Source organism: Perna viridis, chromosome 9, assembly GCF_037379345.1.
Source record: "Perna viridis isolate PV_CMFRI_1.1 ecotype Kerala chromosome 9, ASM3737934v1, whole genome shotgun sequence".
NCBI lineage: Eukaryota > Metazoa > Mollusca > Bivalvia > Mytilida > Mytilidae > Perna > Perna viridis.
In genome coordinates, this window is record NC_142453.1 from 23,689,233 (window position 1) to 23,708,513 (window position 19,281).

At 31.0% G+C, this 19,281-nt stretch overlaps 1 protein-coding gene across 3 annotated transcripts; it reads right to left on the reverse strand.

Annotated features, from left to right (window-relative positions):
- Positions 1-1,083: 1,083 nt before the first annotated feature.
- Positions 1,084-18,749, reverse strand: LOC148607415 (uncharacterized). Of its 3 annotated transcripts, none has more exons than XM_088545279.1 (14): positions 18,638-18,749; positions 17,889-17,932; positions 16,414-16,512; positions 15,812-15,916; positions 14,287-14,486; positions 13,608-13,956; positions 13,047-13,238; positions 11,999-12,255; positions 10,379-10,622; positions 6,808-7,123; positions 6,074-6,142; positions 4,457-4,501; positions 4,113-4,154; positions 1,084-1,765 (listed from the first exon to the last, which is right to left on the reverse strand). In XM_088545279.1, the coding sequence occupies exons 2-14, from the start codon at positions 17,889-17,891 to the stop codon at positions 1,464-1,466; spliced, it is 2,223 nt and encodes a 740-aa protein (XP_088401405.1). In that variant the 5' UTR covers positions 17,892-17,932; positions 18,638-18,749; the 3' UTR covers positions 1,084-1,463. The 3 variants fall into 3 exon arrangements, with proteins under 3 accessions (XP_088401405.1, XP_088401406.1, XP_088401407.1); XM_088545280.1 differs by lacking the exon at positions 18,638-18,749 and adding an exon at positions 18,461-18,624; XM_088545281.1 differs by lacking the exon at positions 18,638-18,749 and adding an exon at positions 18,321-18,390.
- Between the last annotated feature and the right edge of the window lie 532 nt (positions 18,750-19,281).

Below are 19,281 nucleotides of genomic sequence, written 5' to 3' on the forward strand. Positions count from 1 at the left end.
TCTTTCAACTACCTTTCCTACCTTATAACATATCAGCAGCTAAATCGTACATGTATGAGATTTTTGCCACCATGTCACCTATTATAACTAGTTACTTAAACAATTTTGAGAAAAAAATATGCAACATATTTTATTAAGTCGCTATTTTAAAACTTCTATGTCGGTCGGTCACCTTTGCCAGGTGGGATGGTGTTATCTGTACGTTTTTTAATGTGACTTTTTCGTCCCAAGTGGACTGTTATCTCTTTGACAAATACACCATGCATATTCTCGTTATGCGGCATGATTTAACCTTACTATAGTCCTTTCTGCATTTTGATCTGTATTTTGTTGGAAAACCAATTATACATTCATTTCCTACTTTAATCAACCAAGTCAAACCAAATAAAGACGTAACACACCTTCAATGTTACAATTTCATCCACAATTTATAAACTTTTTGTTATGAAATTGCAACAGCCATAATAGCAAACTCTAAGAAGTCATCTATTTCAACAGTTTGATCTTTGTTAATGTTGTTGTTTACGTTTTTCTGGTATTGTGCAAGTAATTTCCGTCGTTTGTACTTCAATGTTTCTTCTTCTTTTTCAAATGCAACATTGTCTTGCCTGTTGTCAAGCATTACTTCCTTTTTTTATTTCGTTAAGCAAGACATACGTATTATAAAAAAAAAACAAGTATTTCTATGCAATTAAAATTTTTTAATAGTTTGAATTATAAATGAAAACACTTTTAACCCTTTTTTAAGTTTCGGTTTATTGGTTTGTATGTTTTTGTTTTTGTTTTTTGTTTTTTTGTTGTTGTTTTTTTTTGTTGTTGTTTTTTTTTTTTTTTTTTTGTTTTTGTTTTTTGCTTTTTTGTTTTTTGTTTTTGTTTTGTTTTTGTTTTGTTTCATTTTACATCATTAATATGCCTACATGTATATGAGCAGTTTTACTCACTGGACAAACAGAAACCACTTTTGTCACAGATTGAATATGCAAAAAACAAACTGGACCTATTACATTTTTATTTAGATTTTTTAAACCAATTTGTTTCGAGGAAGTGTCCTGTTAAGGTTAAATGAGAAGAAAAAACGAAGGATTTTATCTGGTTACCATAGTTTTTAATATAAAATAGTCATCAATGTACGGCAATTTGGTCGGTTGGAATAACGGCTACTTATTTGATAAAAAATACATCCAATTACATTTCAGTCATCGTTTGGCGATGATTCACTAAAGTCATTACCTTCTATTTCATTACTAAATGAAATAAAATTTGTGTCGATAAGCTGTATTTGGAACTAAACAAAATCATAAAATTACCACATAAAGGCTAAGCATTCTCTAATGACTAGTTCAAAAGTCATAAGTCATTTATTGCTATCGAAAAAGCAGGAAAATGTGTCGGCGATATTTGGTATACAAAAGAGTTTAAAAAAACGGAAAAATGAAAGGCAAGTTCTGGCAAGTTATTACAATTTATGCTTTTAAAAAATTAAATTCAGTCTTGTTTTTAAAAGCTTGTCTCACAATTTCAGCCTCGTCATATCTATTTATTTCTTTCAATACGTCAACTAAAGTATCTACCAAAGCTGGGTTTGGCAATTCATGTGCATTTCTCCATTCCTCGAAAATGCCTTCATTCAAATTAGCCTTCTCTCGTAACATATTTATGGTATGTTGTGCCAGTCTCAACCGTTTGCCTACCACCTCACCTTCTTCTGTAGTTAACATTTTACCAATACGCATCAGAGATCGTCTACGGAGAACAGGGATAGTACCTGAATTGTTCATAGAAAAGTGTCGTTAAACAATTACTATCTTTTAAAAAAATTGTACTTTTTTACTTATAGTTTTCTACATTTAATTTATGAAAATAACACATAATGCGCAAATTCAATTTTCTATACAGTTTTTTTTCGAACGCCACTGCAATCAGGTGACTCGCGTTTCCATAGAAGAGCGTCTTTAAGGTCAAAGGATAAAAAACGAAACTGTGTGGAAAAAAATCTTAACTCTTTTGCTTCAACCACAGAGGTATATAATACCACATTGATTGGTCTCATAATAGTATCATTTAAACGATTTCATTAGACCAATTGACAAATGTGGAAGTTGACAGTATTTATCTCAACTGTATTAGGGAAAAAAAATGTTTGTTTGTCCTGCATATCTTTAGTGGATCCGGTCATGTGAAATATTATTAGATTGTCAACCGTTTTCTTATAGGCAGGGTCAACACGTTAAAGCCCTCGTCAACACGTTAAATCCCTCGTCAACATGTACCATACCCTCGTCAACATGTACCCTACCCTCGTCAACATGTACCATACCCTCGCAATCTAAACAATGTGGAAACGTACACACAGTGTCAGTTAATAAGACCGAGCTAAAACTACAAGACAATCAGTTGCAACATTTGGTTAGTTTTTCTTTTATTTGATAATTTTGAGTACAATAATGAAAAGACCTTGATGAATCTTCAACAACTGTTTTAACGGTGTTACAATGTTCTTTTACGACTTTCGTTCGATATCGCCACTGTGTGAAAGATCATATTACACGTTAAATACTACAGTGTTAAATGCATTTAAAAGTTTGTATCATGCTTACACAACGCTCACCACTGCTGCCGCATGTTCTTGCACAATTGTACTTCATTTCTGTTGCATTTTAATTTGAATGTATCAATTCAAATTTCGATTTCTATTAAGACACATGCATCGAGAAATTCTCGCCTAGAGAGGTTTTTTCCAGAAGGCAACAACCATATCTTTATCGATTCAATACCAGTTCCGTAAAAAGAAATTAAATTTGTCATCTGATACCAGAAGTATGTCGAGATATATTAATGATGAGTTGATTTTGTGTCATACTCATGACGAATGGAGACAGGAAGAGTTCCTACTTATATGGAATATTTTTTTTCAGACTTGCGCAGTCATTAGATTTTCGCCTAACACTAGCAGTATGTATTACAGATGTGTAGGTTTTTGCCGTTATATAGATGCCACTTGTTGTGAGGCAATATAGGTGGCAAGATCCCTATGTCGGACGGCTGGATTTCTAATGAGTCCGAACTCAAGGATAGCCTTAAAAAACGATGAAATTGGATTTCTAGAACCTTAGGTACTATCGTTCAATGAAAGAGAAATCCGATACTTTTTTTGGAAAAAAGGCATTTTCGGTTTGGTATATTTTTACTCCGGAGAGGCACTTAACCAAAAAGAAGTGTTTTAACAACTGTTGGATTATGCCAATTATTAAAGGATATACTTGGCGTTGTAAAGTCGTAGTGACATCGTAGTAAGGCCATACTGAGAGTGGTAACATTGTGGTATGAGCGTAATCTAGTAGTTGTTCTCGCTTTAATTTTAATGTCAATCATAGATCACGTGATTTAAAGAAAAATTGCAACGCCAGCGTTCAAACATAGTCTGCATAATTAACGGAGATAAAATAGAAACAATGTTATTCACAAGCGAGGGTTTAAAAGTTCATAGTTTAGCGGCTTTTAAATTATGTCAAGCCAAAGCTATTTCCAATCATGGTCTAACTAGTATTTAATATGTTTGACTTAGTTTCGAGTAACTGTGAATGTTTTTTTAGTTGATATATCGTTTTGTCTATACGGTGAATGTAAGGATATTCCAAGGAAAGAATTAGATGCATAATTGGGTAAATTATTTGTTTGTTGTTTCCGTTCATTTTTGTCCTTACATGAGTGGTAGATAGTTAGGGCATCTAAGATTTATTTTAACCCAACGGCACATTTCTCTAATTAATATGTTTATGTACCGGTATACTGCATTCAGGTTTGATTTTGAAGAACTATTGGCTTTCTGTTTTCTTGGATTTTATTACTTTTTGTCAGGCCTTTTAAAGCTTACATATAAGGGTGTGTTAACACTTATCAAACACTTGGCGTTTTCTGAAAGTATTTACTATTTTGTATTTAGGTTATACGCTATATGTTTTGTTTTGTTTTGTTTTGTTTTGTTTTTTGTTTTTTGTTTTTGTTTTTGTTTTTTTGTTATTTGTTGTTGTTTTTTATGTATTTATATTTATATATACAACACTCTTTAGTTGATTTTAGAAATCGAACGTAAAAATGTAAAATGTACTTACATCTTGGGTCTGTTGGGTCAACTTGTACAGGCACGTTTTTGTCTGGAAGATTGAGTAAAACTAGATGTATCAGTTCATTCATAATATGTATCTTTATTGATTTTAATATATAAATCTTGATTTATTATGTTCCAATTAAATTCTATCAGTTCTTAATGATAAAAACAGATACAAAGATTAGATTAGATTTACATAAGAAATTAACATCCAAACATATTTGAATGAAATGGGTCTATCATTCAATATCTGTATCGATAAATACAAGTCACAAGAAAAAGAGAAAATAGAAAACATCAAACTGGAACGTATGATGTTTACAAATAAATGTACTAATAACGACTTACATTCGATTTTTCTTCTATGTTTTGATTCATTATCTTTTGGATTGCCTGAAAATTTTAATGAAAAAAACAAGCTAGATATGTTTTCCTATTTATCATGGTAACAATATTACTGCATTTGTTTTGCTTCCATCAAAGGCACAAACAAATGCTAATATGTATTGTTTACACGCACATTACTGTAACATAACCATTTCACGATATAAATGTACCAATAAATCTATGGTCCCTTCATAATACTTTTAACAAATAAAATCAATTATTATTCAAATTCATATCTCTACAATATATACATTTCCCTTTGGTTAAAAAAATGTCTCCAACTCCCTTAACGTCATTCTCATTCCTCTCTACAACAAAATTTAGAGTTTTAAAAGATATTTTGTATATCAAATTAAACAATACCTTTTCCCTGAACCTTCTTTTGAACATCCGATGCTTAAAAAAGAATGTCATGATATATATATATATATATATATATATATATATATATATATATATATATATATATATATATATATATATATACCACTGGATTTAGGGTCAATCACAACTCAACATCACATGTACTTACTCATTATGACCAACATGCTGTGTCAATTTGACGATGTACATAGCAGCATAGAAATATATAGCATTTGCTTATGATAGTGACTTCATCACGTTTAATATCAGGTAAGTGCGATAGGGCGGGTCCTGATATTAACCCTTATGAAATCACTATCTGAAACAAAATTTCATTTATTCCTCTTCCGGTCATTTTCAATTGATAATGATCCTTGTTATCTGCAATTGTTCAAAATGTTACTCAACATATTAATAAAATGACCTCTCTCTGATGACTATGGTCACTGATCATTATGATTTGTGATACGGTCCTGCCAAATTCAGCATGTGCGTCTCCTGATGAAGCGGTGTGACAAGGATTGTTGGCAGGTATCAAGATGAGTTTAGTGACATCTTTTGAACATAATATCATAGATCATTTAATTTCTTCAATAGTTAGTAATATGTTTTTGATATTGTCAATTCTTTCGAACAAATTACTGATTAAATGAAATTTCACACGTCGAAAAAAAAAGAGTTGCTGAATAATTTGTAAATGCGTAAATAGACATTCACGATTGAGTGTGGGCGTTCAAAACTTCATCCGCTTGATAAATATTTAACCCCTGTATAACTGTTCTATATCACAACTGACTTATCCTTTGGCTATCTTTGTCCACTGAATAAATTGTATATATTGACAAGACTTATCCAATGAATGTTTTGTATATGTCATACTAGAGCAATCTACTGAATAATTATTCCAGTAAATAAATCTTTTTAACAACTGGCCCCTGATTCATTTGATGTTTTACATTGTGCCCAGATCTCCTATTGGGCGGCTACAAAGCGGTTCCATTTAATTCATACCCTGATACTTCATTTCAATGTATTTTTAGTTTTGAATACAATAACTGTTTTTGTTTAACTCAAAATAAAAGGATATAATTCGTTTTAAAGAAATATTGGCTATTGTTTACCTAATTTTTAAAATTTAAAAAGAAAAGCAACTTAGGTTGTGAAGTTATACAATAATTATGATTGATAAAGTGTGTAGTAGAAAACAAAACATACCTGATTTTTCTTTGATATCCAAAGCACTATCAAAATCCTCTAAGACCAACCCAGGTCGATCGCCTATACCTTACCATTAAAAAAAGTCAGAATGATTTTGAGTTTTTGCAAAAACGTGAAAAATGTCACGTCTGAGTCTCCATTAAATTTGTTCTAATTTAGATTTAAATTGCAAATAAGGATATCACAATACATCACACAGGATATCACAATACATCACACAGGATATCACAATACATCATTGAGATAAATAATGTGTTTGCAGTACAAATCCACTAATCAATAGTGACTGTTATCCACATTTCAAAAATGTAATACAAATCATATATTTTGCACATTTTGATATGATGTACACATTTTTCAAGGAGTAACCTCTCATACATCAGCAGCATTAGAATCAAATAAATAGGATGATGTAAATCAAAAATTTATTTATTTACAAGAAGTACATAAACAACAACTTACGAAATAAGAAACCAAATGTATCACCAAGAAGATCTGTCATGTACAATACAATGAATTAAGCTTCAATGTTTTCGTTTTTTTTTTAATTTAAAACATTCAAATTTGAATAAATATAATATATATAATCTGATATAATTCGGGGTTAGATTAGTCTGACTAATGGGATGTAAAAATTCCTGGGGACCTTTGGTCCACCAGTAGTAGCATTCAATTATTTTTAAAAACGAGATCTTTTCTACTAACAAATAACAAAGTACAACATGAATTACCTAACAACTCTTCCATTTCCTCAATAGGTTGTCCGATAGGCAATTTAAGAATTTTTCCATACCGAACATTTGGATTTGCTTTCTTTTTATCTTTAATTATTTTCGCCCATGTTTTCACTGAGTTGTCAACACATGTGTTGAAGTCGTCTCTTTCGAGCTTTACAAGAGGCTCTTCGATAAACACTGTTCCACGTGGGGTAGAATTATTATCAAAAAGGCGAATAAATCTATAGCTATTTGATTCATTTGGTAATGGAATGAACTGCCATTTATCATTTTGCCATTCGTCAACATTCAGTGAACTGGAAAAGGATATCTAAAAATGAATTTATACAGTTTTAATAACTTTATAATGCATGTGCTGTGTTCAATGGATACAATTTCTAAAACTCTGTAACAACTTCTGGAAATTTCTAAATTCAACATACACGATGCCCATGCCCACGAAATATGCACATGAAATAAACATTATGAGCACACTCTCCGCACGTTACCATTGGAAGTGTTCTTCTTGGTTGTTGCTAAACTTGAAAATTAAAATTGAGAAATGCAACTTTGATTATTAAGTAATCTATATTCATCTTAGCATGAAAGACAAAATGCTATTTGTGTAATCATTTAGTCTTAAAATACTGACCTCTATGAACGACAATTCTGTCCTCAATTCCGAATCGTATAGAATCATCCATGACAAGTTTTTTGTTTATATGAACGAAACTAAGACTTAACACTAATTGTGAATTTAACCAATTTCAGATTTCCATTCGATATTCTTAACTTTTGAAATAAGTTATCTCCGTCCAACAATTTATATTTCCATTTGAATTTCAAAAGATTCTTAAAATATATCCCATCTTGGCGTAATTTTGATATTGATTGAATGCAATTTTTTTATCGTGAGAAATTCGAAAAACTTAAAACTCTTAAATTTTCAATAGTGAAAGAAATCTTAAGTAATAGCATATAGCAAATAAATGGAATCAAGACATTTGCATTGGTTCAGAACTAAGATATTATCGAAAATTCATAAAATAATAATAAAATGTATTCTACTTTGATATAATATAGCTATTCAAACTAATAAAATACGATGTATTTTTCATGAAATAGAAACAAAATGCATTGCAAACATTTTTTCATTGTCTGGCAGTATAAAAATATATAAAATATGCCATGCGAATTGTGATAAAATATACTTAATTTCAACTTCAAAAAGTATTGATTTATGCGATACCTTCAAAATATTAAAATTTCTTAAAGTTGGGGGAAAATATACTCAATTTTGACTTTATAGATTATGTTGAACTATTGTGATACCAACTAATTTCTCTAAACATAAAAATAATCTATTTGTTCATTTGTTATATTTAGATCATGGGAACACATTTTCATTTACTTGGGAGTATAAATTTTCCAGAAGTATTGGTAAAATATACTCAGTTTTCATGTAACATAGCTACTTTTATATTTATACTCATGCAATCTGATTATTCTAAAGCTAAAAAACTGCACCGTTTATCGAAACAATGTCAAATTTTGTTTCTCTTTATATACTGTAAACACATTTCATTGGTCTGACAATTTTAAAATATTAACATTTGATGTGAATATCAATCATTTTTGGACAATTGTTCTCTATTTTCCAATAATATGGCATTTTGGATTAAATTCAATAATGTCTTTCTTGTCTACAAAGTAAACAAATGTGTGCTTATTATTATTTCAAAAATGATAATTTTGGCATGATTTGATCAATAGGAAAAGTGTTTGCTTGGTCTTAGGCTATAAAATAATAAAAAATGAATTATGGTTTCATGAAATAAACGGGTGCATTTCGTTAAAGCATGATATAAATAATCTTTTTTTCTGACAATTGAAATTTCGTTTCATGATATTAAAATAATAATAAAATCTAACATAAACATGGTCCAAATATGGAACAAAATATGAACAGAAAACAGCATATAGTTTCTCAAAGCTTCCCCTGACTATTTAAGGACAATTCACATTTTTGCAGCATTTCATCACATGGAAGATTGTCCGAAACTGGTTATTTTCTAATTGTATTGATTTCTGATAGTACATTATCTTTTCGATTTTGAACAAAGAGTTATATTGCCACTGAGAAAGAAAATTAAATACGTATTCCATTTTTTTACCGAAGGATTTATTTTTATTACTTTATAAGATGAGAGAACCGTTGCACCAAGAAAGTTGCACGATACACGAAAAACGAAACACGAAATGTGCACACGATAGGCACACACACACACACACACATACATGAATCCCGTTACACTTTCCAACTATCCCACGATACGCACTACGATGTACATGATGCATGCTTACAAAGCACACGACACAAGGAATGTTACACAATGACAATATCGAAATATATTTGTTAAGCGATTTGGATGTTTTAATTTTAATATAAAATAAAAGACATTTTAGGCAACTCCTACCAATAATGATAATAAATCCAAGTAAAACAAACGTAAGAATACCCAAAATCGGCCTTTTGAACATAAGAGTAATCAAGGGAATCATTGTTCTAGCGGTAATCAAAGAGTAATCAAGGGAATCAAGGTTCTAGCGGTAATTAAAGAGTAATCAAGGGAATCAATGTTCTAGCGGTAATCAAAAGGGTGTAATCTAGGGATAAAGACCAGACATGAAAAACAGACATACACAACATAACAAAGAACATAAAGTAACTAAAATCATACATACAAAGTAACAAAAGCAGATGAGCAGCTCGGACTCTACTGAAAATTGGGAGCATTATTAAATTAATAAATGATGCAAGTTTAATACCTCAGAATCAACAACGGTAACCGATGTTTATCTGTTATTTTGTAAAGGTTTTCTTAGAAATCCTTTGTGCAATTTCATTGAAGAAGAAAGGAAAATAACGTAAAAGATATATTTTTGTGCATGAAAGCGTATCACAGATGAACAATTATGTTCTCAAACGTTTGAATCCACAATGCATTTTCAATTGCAGTTTGCAATATCCATAGTCCTTAAAGAAACCAGGTAGAAACTATGATATGGACAGCATATCAATTCAGTCTCACTTTAATTGTATCATATATCATATATATTTTTAAAGCTTCCTAACAAATCAACCAAATTATGAGGTGTCTCCCTTTTTGTATTGTTTTAGTACTTTTTTTTATTCTTGCCATTTCAGTACTGTAAACCAACAGACTCACTTTTCAGAACAAACGAGTCTGTGATTTCTAATGAATGAAATGATTTTTGTAACATATAATTTTGCATGTGCAACCCGCTCTTTAGGTGGACACGCTCTTAATTATGGTCAGCTTGCAAAGAGCTTTTGGTACAACTTTGCGTCCATAGACCGTCATCAAAAGTCGTCTTCGTAGTCAGCCGTTCGTAATTTCTTTTTGATAATGTTCATGTATTTAAAAGCTTTTTGCATATTTTCATTGAATGATTTTATAAGTAATATTGTTGTCTCATTAAAGTGTTTACTTATCGTTGTTTTTCTCTTGAATTTTACTTCTAAGATTGTTTAATGGTTCAACATGGGTGCATTATTATATACCTTGTACGTGCGATTTTCCAGCAGATCACATTCTACACTTGACTGTTCTTCATATTCCCTTTGTTTCCATTTCTTTTTCCGTTTCTTCGCCTTGTATTTATCAGCCCACTCTAATACCAAAGTATACTCTCCAGTGTTTTTATCTTTGTCTTTCATCATCGCAAAAATCTCAATACGCCGTTGACCAACAATGCATTTTGAAGCTTGGACTCTTGTTTTTTTGTTTCGTATTCCAGACACAAACCTGTGTTGATAATTCACACTTTTACATACCAGAACAAATCAGTGACATTATTTTTTCCGACACTGTTTCATTAAAATTGGTCATCGATTCGTAAAGAATACTATTTTAAAAGGTTAACGGAGAGCAATCACTTGACCTCAAGTGGCATCTTTTCTAACACCTAATTTTACATGCACTGCTTTTATTTCATAGTGTGGCTGTCATTTTAATAAATATTTTTCCAAAACAACATTTCACATTTATTTCACGGCATTGATGGATTCGTCGAAAAATAAAATAGTTTTGGAGATAAAACAGATTTCAAAGCATCGGATGCACGAAGCATACAGTCTTTTTTCTGTATCCGTATGCATTTAGCTTGTAAAGACTTGCAATTGAATGCTTTAACATACAAAAAAAAAACTCTTGATGCACAAAAGCGTTGAACTCGCTGAAAATGATTATTTATTGAAAATGGTAAGCACAAAGCCGTACCTTAGTACAATATCAACCTATTTAATGTACTAATGTTCATGTTTTTTTTTTTTGTTTTTTTTTTTGTTTTTTTTTGTTTTGTTTTTTTTGGTTTTTTGTGAGATTAGTTGATATGATGAGATGTATAGTTCTAGAATTATAAATTTACAAAATATGATCGCCAGTGCCGAAAACCGCGCGGACTAGTCTTTTTTATCAATTAATTATAAATGTTTTTTTAGGCAGAGGACGTTTACCCTACCGGTGCCCCTGGTTTTTACTCACAGTTTTTCAGTGGAGCCCGAGTAGCTCATTTACTTTTATCACCGGTTACTTTGTATGTATTATTTTGTTATTTCATATTCTTAGTTGTGTATGTCTGTTAGCTTTCTCCCTAGATTACACTTTTTATATTTCCGTAAGAGTCTTAGTTTCTTTATTACTCTTTGTTCTTTTCGAAAATCAATCAACTTTCCAACATTATACATAGATGTTTGCCCCAAAATATCAAATAAATCTTAAATTTTCTGACCGGTGAATTGGTATTCCTAAGGTAATGTCAAAAGTTAAAAGAAAAAATCCGAAAATGAAAACACAGAATTTATTTTATATTTTCGAAATTTATTACGTACAGAATATTACCATTCATTCTGTCTAAGAATCAGAAAATGTGTGGCACATAATTCTCAATTTGTTTTTTTATTATTATTATTTCATATATTAATATCTTGAAAAAGCAAATTTACCAAAAAACTTCAATGGTTATTTTTGAGGTAATCAGGTATAAATACTTGGTTAATGCAATAAAATTTCTGTGTTTTTTTTTCCGTCATGTGTCACACCTGATACACATTTTGCCTCATTCTTAGACGGATAAGTACTACTTAAGTTACTGCTATCTATATAATGAATTGTGAAATTACCATGACAAATGATCAGCTTGAAAAATCACGTTACTTCCTTCTACACGTATTTGAGATGAATCTGTTTCTTGCCAATCATCCGGAGATGGAAGATTTTTTGTTGATGTCAAAATTTGAACCTCGTCTGTACTACTTAGCTTTGTATGCATCGGCAATGTTATTGTGATTGGCTTTTTTGGTTGGAGTCCTCCTTGAACGACAATTTTCATTACGTTTGTGTGAAGGACGCCAGCTTTCCAATCCTCAGTTTCCAAAATCTAGAAAATGAATAAAAATAAAAACTAGGTTTCATCAGAAGATTAATATAAAACTTAGGTTGAAATAAAAGAGACTTGGCATATAACCTAAGTCGTTTTCAATTTTTCACAACTCGCAAATCACAAACACTTAATTAACTATATTACACTATTCTTATAACTTATTACATTTTATCTCTTATGTATTAAGTAGCTGTTTTTGTAAGAACCATGCAAAATCTGAAAAATGTGATACACCCCCAAAACAATTACATATTTTTATTTTTGTAATTAAGTTATTTTATGGGTCTATACCATGAAATGAGTAATTATTCATTCAAATCTGCCTGCTCTTAGGATATAATCAAATCCAGTAGATTCTATTGTATTTGAGCATCATTTACAGAGTTATCTCCCTTAATTTTGAAATCTACAGTGCATTCTATATAATTTTTTATCTCCTAAGAGCACGGGTAATATGAAAAACCACATGTTATGTTCTGTTTACTATAACATTTCAAACAAAATATCAAAAAATAAAATATGTAGGCTTTTTACCCATGAATCACATTTTGCATGATCCTTAGCTGGAGTGCTACTTAAATAACTTAAATTCGTACTTGAAATATTCATATAAAATGAAATATCATTAGATTTATATGTTCAATTTGTAGCCTTGAGCTAATCACTTAGTGTGCATAATGTTATCAGGGGCTAGGGGTCATTAAGCATACGTGTAAAGTTACATTGAGTCTTTTTGCGATACAAGTGTAAAAGTCTTCTAAGATATAAATATTGAAGGAAAGACCTACGTCTAAACACAATTTCTTATCAGAATCAAAAGTGCCTTCTGCAATATCTATACATGATCCAGGTTCCATTTTAGGTTTGATCGTACTGGCTGATTTTGAAATTTTGAAGATTTCCGGAAATTGTTCTGCGATAGGCACAAACTTTAAATCTTCGCTTTGACGTAAAGAAACGTCCACAATAAGTTCAATGCCCTGTAAAAACAGGAATATGCTCATAAAGTAAGGGTTACGAATGGAAAACTGTATCGCTGCTATTTGTCACATGTGTGTATATATTTTTGTTTTGAAATGTAATTTAATTTTATATTATTGAATTGATGAGCACAATTTATCACAAAACTTTGCTAGCTCCTCACCTACCATCAGTGGTTTCAGGGTATAAAAAGTTTGTCTAGTATTAATGAAGGATAAATCGTCTAATTTGTATTACATAAAGACAAATACAAAAATATTTACATTGTCAAAACCTTTCCTAAGCAATGAGGATTATTTTTGATTAGCCTACACTTAACCTTAACCACACTTAGTTTTACTATAAGAATGTTAGAAAAAAAACCTTACATGAACATCCTCCGGTCCGGTGTTTCTAGTCTCGAGAAGAGTAACGTTTCCCTTCCCTTCTACCACAATTAACAGAACCTGTTCATTACACTTTAGCTTTCCTGGTATATTTATCACCATCGTTGTTGATATTTGTGATTCATTCCAGCATTTGAGATGAAGAAGTTCACCCAGGAACCTCTGGTATTGGTTAATATGGTTGGATAAGAAGTTATATTCTGGTGCAACCTTAGATAAGTAGAAAAAGAAATTCTTTGATCCCTTCTTGAATTGTAAGTTGATGTCAAAGTCAGTAAGTGGAAGATTTGTCTCATCATTTTTTATATGCAGTAGCTTGTGGACCAGCTTTCTGAAAGGACATAAATGATCATTTTAGAATGACATGAAAGAAGGTTTAAATATATATGCATAAATGTGTTGATTTAACCTATTTTTTTTTTCATTTTTTGTTATTTCTTCAGATGAAATAATGGTAAGAGACAGGTACAATAATTTTCTTTTGAATACACAAATAGTTAATAAAAGTTCAAAATCAAATAGAAATAGAAGTCATACAATTATCAACCATCAATTCACGTAAGCTCTTTAAATAAATTCTTATTTACTTCAGATAGGTCCATTAAAAAAGGACATACTAAATTCTCTTCTTGATTCGATTCGTAAGGAACGAAATACACACCCATTTACCCGAGCAATAGACATGAAATATTGAAGTTGTATCATTTCTAGCAATTCTCTGTCTTTTCCCGACATCATTTTGATATTCATCATTGCTAACCCCCATTCTTTAACGTCAACTACAGCTCCAATGTCACACAGCAGTTTGGTCATCTCTTTATTTTTCTGATGGACTGCTAGTGATAGCGAACTCTTTCCGTCCTATTGATGAACATTTTAGATTATTTTGGTACAAATATTGAGACACTAAACCAACAAAATGCATTATTTTATGTTTTTTGACAAACAAATTAGAACTTCTAATAAAACAAGATGCTTTTATGAGCCTGGATCGCTCACTGGCTAAATTTTGCCTTTCAAAGGCAATAAATTTAACATAGAGTTGTCCAACAATTGAGAGTCAAGAAGAGTTTGGTAGGACTGATCATAAGGATCATTTCAGCAATTGAAGGTTTCTTTCTATATCAATCATAGTTTTTTTAAGATATTGGCTGATAACTTAAAAAAACATCAATTTTTACCTTTCAAGGGCAATAACTCTTTCAAAGAGTCTGACAACTTGATCCCCTAAAGACTTTTGAAGGCTTTAGAATAAGGATCATTTCAGCAGTTGAAAGAATTTGGCTTCACATGCGGTTTGGGAGATAAATATGCAAGAGTACTGTCTGAACTCAGTCTTCTTTATTTTAATAACGGCAGCCAATATTTTTGATAGATCAAACATCCCCACATCAGTTCTATGCAGGATACCACAAGACACATTCACCTCAAGTTTGGTTTCAATTAGTCAGGTAGTGTCAGAGGAGAATATTTTGGAAAGAAATAACATTAAAATAGCAAATATTGAACAATGTTGAAAAAGGGCAATGACTCCAACATTGCTTGACAGATTAAAACAAAAATTTGACTGCAGATAGATCTCATCATGCTGAACTCTTTTACCAAATGTCAGAATTTTGCTTTACCTAACGGTTTTAGTTTTAGTGACTGCGGCCATGTTTTCCAAAGAAACAACAATTCCCACATCAGTTCTATGAAGGATACCCCAAGGAACATTCACACCGAGTTTAGTTCCAGTTGGCCCAGTAGTTTCAAAGGAGAAGAATTTTGAAAAATTGTTAACGACAACGATGACGGACGACGAGGACGACGATGATGAAAACGGACGCCAGGTGATAGCAATAGCTTACATGGCCTTCGGCCAGGTGAGGTAAAAAGATTTTGACATCGTCAAAAGTTTTCTTAAATTACGTTTTGTCGTAAAAAACAAAACGAGGAAATGAAGGACAGTGTTTCTCATCTTTAAATTTAAGTTGGCTCTGTGTGGTGGACGCGTTTTTCAACAAACGGTCGGCATTCAATTTGAATAAATAACTTTATGTTCTTTGTTGTGTAAGTCTGTTTTCCATGTCTGGTGTTTGTCCCTGGATTACATTCGTTTGATTACAGCTACAACCTTTGTTCCCTTCAATTATTCTTTTAAATAAAAAGATAGATTGGAGTCTAAAGCAAGGGAAAATAAGTACCTTGCTTTGTGCGTTGATATCTTTATCATCTGCGTAGGCCAATACAGCAACTAGAATATCCATATTGTTACTTCGTACGGCCTTATGAACAGCATTTTCTTTATTCTTAATCAGAGAGTGAAGATATAAATGTAGTAAATGTGTTCCAAACAGATAACACACCCCTTGAATGGCATTTAAACCATCTTCCAGTTCCTTCATCAAACTCAGTTGTGTTACATTCCAAACACAGCACATTTCATATAATCGTAATTTTTACATTTTCAACGAATACGTTGATATTACTTTAGTGACCCCAAAACAAACGAAAAAAAAATGAGTATTTAACATTTGAGGCAATTTATATCATTTTGTTTGCTTATCATAACTTTCAACACCTTTGATCTTTCTTCATTACTTATACATTTTTTACGTGTGAAAACGTTGAGATTTTTCTTATTAACATACTGCTATACTATTGTAAAATAGATGATATTGTTTGTATGTTACTTTTTGGTTATTTCGCCCCCGCCCGCTAAACCTTGTTTTGTTCGTGTCTTGTTTTGTCATATCTTTGTGTTTCATTTTATTTTGTTTTAATAACTTTTTGATTTTTTCAATACCTCATCGACTTCAGTCATACTTCCTCTTGTCTCTAGAAACTGAATGATCTCATTCTTTTGTCTTGCTTTTATCATACCAAAGAATTTATTACTTGATTCCTACAATATCAAATGTCATTTTTTATAATCAATATCAATGTAAGAGTTATCTATTCTATGTTTACATCCGTACCAACTTTTCCGCTGATATCCTGTCGATGAAAGTAAAGATATGAATATTTCAGTGGTTTTTTTTCACAAAAAATCGTAAATGTAAAATTAGTCGTATGTTATGACATAAAAATACTTTGATTTACTATGACGTCATAACTTACGACTAAATTTACCCTTACGATTTTTTGTGAAAAGGACCACTGATTCTTACGAGTGTTTAATTAATCGTGGTAATGACATAATTTGGCAACTAAACGGCCTTAGAATTCTGTAGCCCTTTTCACAAAAAATCGTAAGAGTAAAATTAGTCGTAAGTTGTGAGGTCACTACTTAACTCTATTATGACATCATAATTTACGACTAATTTTACACCTACGATTTTTTTTTGTGAAAAGGACTGCCGTATTGAAACTTTCATTTAGAGGCACATATTATATTTGATTGAAAACAAAAAATATATTTTCCAGTTTAGATTTAAGTACCACTCCACAAAGAATTCGGACAGTGTCAATTTCAAAGTGATTCATTGATTCCATCAAACAAACAATGCTTTTTCAGTCTACATATGCTATAATTTCAGATAATGATAATGATTTCTGCATTCAGATCTGCACTTTATAGAAAATCCATACATTCATCTCCCATTGAAATCAACTAAATGAAACCATTCAAGAACGATAGCTGTTGCAGAATGCCAATTTTATGTACAAACTATTTAATTTTTATCTCAAAAGCGCAACAACCTAGTGAAAAACTAAGATTGGTTATGTGATCAGTAATGGTTTTAGAAAAAGAAATAAAACTGAGTTCATTTGTTTTTGACATGCATGATTCACCTTCTGTCTGATTTTTAGAATAACTAAATACAGTGAACCTGTCAAATCCTAACCGTGAATAGTCCATAAATCTTGTTGACCCAGGCACTTCTATCATATTAATGTTTATTGAACCGTAATAAGTTTCAAGTCCAAAAGGGGTTCGGTTAAGATAGGCTTCACTGTTAATTAACCGGATTCATATATTCTCTTTGTATGCAGTGTACCCTACCGTTGAAATCTTATCTATGTCGCTAGTTCGTCCATCAGTTACAGAACAAGTACATACTTATATTTTTGCCTCAGTGCTTGTATTTTTTTTATTAAAGTGTATACTAAGAAACTATCCATGTATCTAAACAGAATTTAACATGCTTTCTTTTTTGTGAAAGTGATCATTCTTATTTTTTTTTAATCATATCATTGGAAAATTTTGTAAGTGTGTTGATCTGCTATAATATTTTCTTTGTTTTGGTCGAAAGTAAAATAGAAATAAATCATTCTTACCATTTCGCCTTTTTATCCTTCTTTAAATGCCTGCTGATTTATTTCTACAACGTTTGAATTAGATAAAATATAACACTGACATATACAAAGGTTATATATTTTTTTTAATTATTGTAATAAATTACATTTTTCACTCCCGTGCCTTGTTCTTGTTATATTTTTGACTGGCTGTCGGAGAGTTGATTTGTATTAAATGCATATGTTGTTGGCAAATTGTTATTGCCGTGCTGTCTTATTTTGTTATAAAGTGCAGATGTTTCTTAACATCAAATATGGATTTCCAATGTACAATAAAATAACTAAAGAGTAATCAAGGGAACCAAGGGTCACATGTATAGCGGTAATCAAAGGAATGTAATCCCGGGACAAAGACCAGATATGGAAAACAGACATACACAACAAAGAACATAAAGTAACTAAAATAATACATACGAAGTAACAAAACTAACTCGGACTCCACTAAAAACTGGGAGTATGGACCAGGTACACCGGTGGACTATGAAATGTCAATAAATAACTCGTTATTGTTGTAGATTCTATGTATACACTATCATTCCATTATTTTCGTTTACCTGTCAACAAATGAATATTCACATTTCTGTTCTATTATCCAACATCTGTCGTAATTGACAAAAGAGCTGTAACAATCTGAATATTTATGCATCTAAAAGACTTTGATTCAGTCGATAACAATTAGAAACCTTGCTGATATTCTGAAATTAAGCGGCGTTAAATACAAATGTACTTACAAATTAAATGATTGGGAAATCTACCTTCAATCATCACGTTGTGCTTGTTTTAATCTTTCTTTTTGTCTTGATACATATAGATCGATAGACAAGCATAAATTTAAAATGCATTCCATTATATCTAACTACCTCAAATATTTATATGGATTATCACTATCTATATGTACATATTTCATTTTTTTATCTTTTCTATCGATAGAAATGGAATGATTTTATGTTTACATTATTTATTTTCTCGCCGTTTTTAATATGCCTGTCCATATGAAATTCAGATATACCATCGACAGCGATGTAAACGCCATTTTTTTTTTATTTTACCATAGTCCATCTTGGATAAAGATCTGTATTTTGGAGAAGACCATGCATTCGTCTGTCTCCTACTTGAATAAAGAAATCGAGAATGAGGACACTTACAAAGTGTCAATTTCATTAAAATTGTATTCGGTGCTTTTTTTAAATGTCTGAATGGCTTCATATCTTATAATTATAGACATTACAGATAGTGAATATACAGTTCTTTTACTCTCCTGTATCTTTCCGTACAACCAATACTCCTTCTTTTGAACAACTAGTCAATACAAACACCTTTTTCAATTACTTTCAATTGATAAACTGTTTAATTTGCGTAATGTGTGTAATTGTGT